Below are 7,210 nucleotides of genomic sequence, written 5' to 3'. Positions count from 1 at the left end.
TTGGCTTTCTAAACCTGTAACGCAGTAGCCGAAGGTCTCGAAATGATGTCCTCAGTTTCTACCTTTGTGGGAACAGCAAGCTCTTTCTCTACAGACGCAGCTTCTGAGATAGGATCCCCCTTATCTTCGGGTTTAGGGTGTTTCGCAGTTGCCACTTTGGGTTGCGATGTGGTGTTCGATACATCCCGTAGAGGGGACGGCTGCGAACCCAGTTTGTCCGGGGTCTTCGGAGTCTTGGGTGTCAACTTGTCCTGGCTGGCACTCTTTCCTGGCTCGCTAAAAATGGTCTGCAGCTTGGGTCGTTGCGCGGTTCTTGACATAATGCCCAGCGAATCTACGCTGCTGCCCCGGTAGAACTCCTCATCATCCGATGAATCGACTTCGGGCGTTGGCGGGGGTCTCACACGTGGTCGTCTCCGCTTCTTGAAGTCCTCCGATGCATCTGATGACTCGAGGGATAGGCTCCTGCTTCTCGCGCTCCGCTGACTCTTACGCCCCTGGCTCAGGGAGGTATTTCTCCTGCCTGTAGATGGCCTGTTCGATGCCGCAGCCAATTCCTGCTCCGAGGGCATTTCCCCCTTGCGTATTTTATCTGCCACCATTTTCTCGTGCACTAATCTTCCCAGTGCCGGGCCATCACTCCCCATCGTCCGTCTGCTCGCCTGGCTTGCCAAACTCGTGCTCCGGCTCACGGGAATCTTTCCCTCCATCACTTTAGCCGGAGGCGGCGGCTGCAACATCCACTTGGCAGCGTTCCTATCTTTCGGTCGTTGACTGACAACTGGCGGGTGGTATTCGTTGACTGGTGGAACCCGGACGGTCGAGTAAAAGTTATGCCTGTCCTCCTCGGTCACAGATTTCGGCTCTTTTCCTAGGGTAGCGTCTATAATACGCCCTGCAGCCGAGCCAGCCTCCTTGATGGCATCCATGAGCTTGTTACCTGTCCAGGAGAACTCGCGACCCCAAAGCTCCTCGTCCTCACGCTGGTACCGTTTCTTGTTCCAATCCTCAGACAGGTCCATAGACATGGTTTTGAAGAGGCTTAACTCGCCATCTTCTGGCACAACTGTGGGACTGCTCCCTGGATTGATACTAGTAATGGCTATACTACTGGCCGCCATGCTTCGGCTGTCTCTACCAGCACTGTTGAGGGCTCGCTGACTTGTGTTCTTGCTTCCTCCGCTAGACTTTTTCGTCGGCAGGCTCGGCCCAGTGTTGATTTCTTCGGCCCAGAAAGGGTTCGTATGGAATGGATCGGGATGACGGTATATATGCGGCATCTCCTCCTCCAATCGCCGCTTCTCTTCCCGGTCTTTCTTGGCCCGCTTTTTCGAATGCCGGTGTTCCCTAGCTTGAGCGCATGGTGTACACGCACAAATGTAAAAGATGGCCGACTGAAGTGCGACCAAAAATGACATGGTGATTGCGGCGCGGTGTGTGAGGTCTGATAATTGGAGCAAGGGTACCTCGGAGGCCCGGTTATGACGCCTCGGGGTTCGGTCCTCGCGTCCGAGGCATTCGAGGTTGAGTTTTGGTATAGTAGCAATGCAATTAGCCGGTTCGCGTGAATGAACCGATCAATTGATTGACACAGCCCGCCGAGAAAAGTGTTGGATCAACATCAGTTTCAGCGCAGCAAGGTTCGAATCGAAAAGGGAGGATTGTGGTTGTAGCAACAGAACCAACGGTGCCATGGGGCACAGCTACGGATGCACTTTGATCAGTTCCAGCGACGGTTGAATGATAAACTGTATTTGTGAAGAGGCACAAATGAGAGTAGACGCCTTGAGAGAAATGTGGCAAAGGCACAAGCGAGTTTCCCGTTTCCACAAGGCAAGAAGGTAGAGCTGAGAAGGAAGAATGGCTCAGTTCAATTGTCTCATCTATTCCGGATGACAAGCGTTGGACGGTGGAACTAGGCGTCGTTTCAAAGCGAGAGCCCAATAACAATGGTGGGACGGATTCAACGGGGCAACCGGGGTCCAGCGTTGGTGCTCGAGTGGTGTGAAATCAAGTGGTCAATGGCGAGAAGGGAAGAACCAAAGGGAGCAGGGAGAGTCAATCCGACTAGATGGCGTTTTGCCGCGTTGAAAGGTGAGGGGACGAGTGACGACGATGGACGGGATGCCAGAATCAAGTTGGGTGTCGAACGGGCCAACAACGAATGATTGTGAAGTCAGGTGTCAGGGGGGCTGAGGGCCGCCACACCTAGATGGAGTTGGAGATTGATGGTGTCCCAGAGGCTTTGGCGAATTGCTGCGAGAGGATGGACAGGGGCGAGGGGCTGGTGCGCGTTGCTGCTGGCTGATGCACCTAAAAAGCCCGTGTCCCCAAAGCTCTGCGAAAGGTATTCTTTCGGTACGCGGCTGGCCGAAGAAGGGGATAGCATCCATCACTCAAAGCGTGCTTTGCCACGATCGCGTACTCAGGCCAATTCTGTTACCTGCACCAAGGTACCTAGGTAGGTAGTTAGTCTTACGGCAGTTTGGCCATTTATCGCACGTGGTGATGACACCTCGGACTTCTGCCATCTCGCAGAATCGAGGACCTGACCTGCAAGCCTATGGAAGGTGCATGAAATAAGACCGCCACGGCCCACCATCAACAAGGGGGACAGTGGCTAGCGGGTTTTGTGGCACGCTTGCGCAGATTGAATATCTTGTGCAGATTTCGATCGCACAATGGCGGTTTAGCCTTCTCAAGTTCCATGACATGAACCCACCTGAATGGGGGGAGTAGCAAGCGGAGGCTTCTTGTCGGACCCAGAAAAGCCCCCTCCCGACCCTGAATTGTCGAATGGCAGCTGCGACTCCCAACACCGTAATTCAGACATTCCCTGCTATAACCCCATCGTTGCCGATATCTTGTTAATGCCAATCAATCCACTATCAATTCAATACCCATAGTTATCATGCGAACATTCTTGGTGGGCTTATGCAGTCTGGTGTAAAGGCGACTTGACCGCCAACCTTTATCTGCCACTCATCCGCACCCAACGATCTGGATAGAGTTTGCGCGACATGGCCCTGAGATGTCATCCAAGTGCCGCCAACAGCGACGAGTCCCATCAAGTTGACGTCAACAGCGGCCGACCTGCCCCTGCCTCTTAAGTCAAGCTTCAAATCTCTCGCCGTTCCGCATAGCATCTTCAGGCTAGGGCTCAATGTATTACAAGAAACATCATCCCACGTGTGATGTAGCCTCCCAATCAAATCGAAAGACCGCATGTATTCGTCACCTGAGCGTATTGCATTGCTCAACGATCTCAACTTTTAACGGGTAAGAAGTGCTAGTAGCTTGAATAAGTCGATCTCCAAAGCAGTCGTCCCTCACGTCTATGTTCTCGCTCTTCTTTGCGAAACCATCATACTAGTCCTGCAGACTGCAGAGGGCTAAAGTCACCGTCCTACATGTACGTCTATGGCAATATGAAATTTCAAGCACCTCCCGGGATGTACGATACGTCAGTAGCCACCCAAAAACGAACCACCGCCGGATTCAGCTATTGTAATGAGATTCAGCAAGAAATATTCGTAGTCCCAGTTACCATCCCTGATTGATCGCCACCTCAGTGACCTTCTATAAGACACAGACCAATCCTCCGGTACAATCGGGTCAGCTCCATCCAGGAGCTATGGGAACCACTGTTCAAATAATATGAGCGCAATGTTTTTTAGCTGCTTTGCGAGTCCAACGAACAAATGGAGTTATAAATTGTGACACGGATTAAGATGCGTGCACATTTTCAACTAACCGCATTAACCACCTTATTGCATGCACTCCTATTTTGCAGGGAAATTCCACGCCTTAACAACACGTCTCTCAATTCACCTTGCAATTGATCTCCAGCTGCGTACAAAATAGCTAATCCAGTGGAATACAATCCGGATAATTTTAAGCAGCGAATCGAACTGTGACAGGCTGTGCCTGATATGGGATCCGGAGCTGCAAGGACCGTGCGTCCGGATCCACCAAAGGAACCATCGAGGGCACACAAAACATAGTCCGTGTTCCCGGGACAACTCGCATATTTTACTTTCCTCCTCAGTTAGATAATTAACAGTATTTGGCCATGTTGAGCTGTATAGTTTCGCAGTGAGCCCGTCACATGAACGCGCTAAAGAGCTTCTCTATCAGGGCTCTTCCTAGGCCGTAGCAGCCTATCGGTACGATATCAAGGGGACTACATTATCCTACCGCATTCGTTACGGTAATTCATACCGCGACGCAGCCTCCAGGTAATAAAAGTTACCTATACAGTTAGACAAAGCTATCGTGAAATAGACCCTATACTAAGAATTGTGCGGAGGGGCTCCTAGTAAGCGTTATATTGCCGGCTTTACTACTAAAATCCTCCTTACCTAAGGGGTTAACCTTCCTTTCAAATTTCTATAATTCTAGACTAAGAACGAGAATGGTACTACGAATAGTAGGAGCGCAACCGGGCCTGTCTTTAGTCCACCTTCCCCTATCCCGGGGCTAGGGCCGTAAGTAATTATCCGACTTCCCGTACTCGTCTACTCATCGTACCCGTTAAAGCTCGGACTTTTTTAATAGCTAGAGGCTAAAGATAGAGTACCGTTTAATATCCCGAGACGGGTAATAGTAGGCGTAGGTATTAGCTAAGAGGTGTCACGACCTGGGTTGCATCGCATTGGTAGAGACCTCGATTAGGTGCTATCGACGAAGATTCTACTCTAAGGAGCGAAGGAAAGAAGATGACAACTTAGGTTTGAGGGAGCGCGACTAAGTCGTCCACGCTTGACGGGGCTCCTACAGGGGTTATGATTGGCTTCCCATCTGGCACTGCCACGGCAGGTGTTCCAGCTGTAAGTCACCTGGTTGTAGTGAGTCTGCGAGGGTTGACCTTCACAAGAGATACTTTTATAAGAAGGTCTAGGAGGCTCTAGGGGTAGAGTTCCCTCATAACCTTAAAAATAAGTTACTAAGATACTCTAGACCTTCGCTTCTAGTATAGAGCGAAGAGGCTAGGGGGGTTAAGGTATTTCGTAGGTTATATATAGTAGGGTTATTTTAATAATATCATTTGCGGGCTGTTGGAAGGACCGAGGGAACGATTACGGGCCGCTATCGCACCACGGCCACTATACTCTCGCAGAGACCTCGCAACGGCAACAGGAGAACCAGTAGTTAGTGGGACTATTGTAAGGTGGCTGCTAGGGACGGGTCGGACAGCTTCAAGGCCCAGATAGCATGGATCTTCTCAGGGGGGACTTTGTTGGTAGGTTGAGAACCAACGTAGTATGGTAGTGAACGCAACGCAGTCGCCAATAGGGCGAACCGACGACGCAGCGTATGTATTTAGCCCAGCCATTAGGGCACGGTTTGACATACGGGAGTACTAGTAGAGGTACCGGGGGCTTCGAGCCTACGGCGTATTTAATAATAATAATAATATCTAGGGTCTATAAAGAGTTTTCTATTTTTAAGTCTAGTTTTGTAGGCTAAGGCTCTAATACACTAACTGGGAATATATTATATAAGCGGGAGTACTTATCTAGAAGCACTAACCGGTATACGGACGAGCTGATTTTACCGAATATCCTAATTATTGAATTGGAGCCAGAGAGGGGAGGTTTTTGAGATTCATCGATAACTTCATCGAACAGCGTTAAATCATCAAACAGATTACGGCAATCGATTCTTCATAGGCGCTTACATCGGACAGTGACCTCGCATCGCTTGCGAATCGAGGGCGCAAAACCATGGAGACGCCGATGGTAATTGACGGGGGACGGGCGGGACTTCAACAAAGTTTTCACCACCCCCAAGCGAACGAAAGCGCCCACGCGCCGAGCGTGGAGCGTAGTGGCGGCGAAAACGCAACGAAGAAGCAAATCGACAGCGAACGGGCGAGCGTCGAACAGAAGATTATCGACTTAGTACCTCCCGAGAAGATCGAGGTTATAGGAGGCTTAATGGAACGCTGGCTGGAGCTAAAGCTAGCCGGCAAGGCGCTGGAACAGGGCGAAGACCGATCCGCTACACCAGCCGACGTACTAGCAGCGATCCGAGCACTTACCGAGGGGATTACGACTACAGTACAAAAGACGATACAAGACACCGTGAAAAGCGTAGCTATGCCTACGACCAGATCCTGGGCCTCAGTCGCCTCGGGAACGGCCCAAGGGAGGGAACCCGTCGGAGCTCCGGTGTGGCAGCAACGGGTCGTTGTACCCCAGCGAAGGGAAAGAGAAATAGTGATCCGAGGGACGGAAGACCCCAGTATGAAGAACAGGACGGCGGCTGAAGTCGTCAAAGCAGTGAATAAGGCACGCGGTAGCACCGACGCCGTAGCGGCCCGCAGGCTGCGTTGTTACACGCTAAGGTGGTCAAAGATTTGTGAGGTTGTAAAAGCATGACATTCTATCTAGTCCTATGGAGCACGAAGGTTGGACTTAGTCCCGAAGGGCTAAGTCACGTGGTAACCTTGGTGGTCTTGGCAAAGCCCACCAAGGTTGCCTAACATAATTCGTCACTGTGAGACTACATCTAACATAGTCTAATGATCCCTTAGTAATCCCTAGCTAGGCTTACTCTTAGATTAATAATCCTCAGGCAAGTCTCCTCTCTAAGCTTAGTAATCTTTATTAAGCTATTACGTAACCTCTGTGCCCTAGTTCTAGAATATAGTTCTTCCTCTCCTTAGTAGGGTTTAATATAGGTGTGCTGCCCGTCCTGTCACGTTGGTTAGGCTGTTAGAACCAACGGTTCGTAACAATGACCTATCTTAAACCTAAGCAGAGTGATAGTTAGTTTACCTAGGATAAAAAGCTGAGAAAATTACTAGAAATTGTCCCTTGTTATATATTATGCCCAACTATCCAGTGCGCTGAAACACGCAAAAGAACACTACTCAAGCAGTACTCTTAATAAGGGCGGAACAGTCATGAACTTTGGAAGGAAGTCAAGCTGATTTTGCGAATTGAGGGGTTTCATCTCCAACACTAAGTACATTGTGTACGGAGGTCATCCAAGGATCTGTACCAAGCCTAGTTGCTCGATATCTAGGAGACCAGGCTAGCCAGCCCTTCTGCCCTCTGTCGACGAGGCAAGTCTAATCTACCATCATTTACAACTTAAGTAGAGACTGACATCATCCGGAACTGAACCCATCCAATCTTGTACCTTTCCCACCGTGAAGCAAAACTCCAACCACCAGCTATAGAGCCGGTGTAATAAAGTCATA

At 50.2% G+C, this 7,210-nt stretch overlaps 1 protein-coding gene across 1 annotated transcript; it reads right to left on the bottom strand.

Annotated features, from left to right (window-relative positions):
• Positions 1-500: 500 nt before the first annotated feature.
• Positions 501-1,418, bottom strand: BCR38DRAFT_297667 (uncharacterized protein; the record flags this gene model as incomplete). The annotated part of the gene is made up of 1 exon (XM_040854515.1): positions 501-1,418. A coding segment is annotated over one exon (918 nt), but the record flags the coding sequence as incomplete, so codon positions are not given.
• Between the last annotated feature and the right edge of the window lie 5,792 nt (positions 1,419-7,210).

This window comes from Pseudomassariella vexata (assembly GCF_002105095.1).
Source record: "Pseudomassariella vexata strain CBS 129021 chromosome Unknown BCR38scaffold_9, whole genome shotgun sequence".
NCBI lineage: Eukaryota > Fungi > Ascomycota > Sordariomycetes > Amphisphaeriales > Pseudomassariaceae > Pseudomassariella > Pseudomassariella vexata.
The sequence above is the reverse complement of the archived record's forward strand: the minus strand, read 5'-3'. Positions and strand labels throughout refer to the sequence as shown.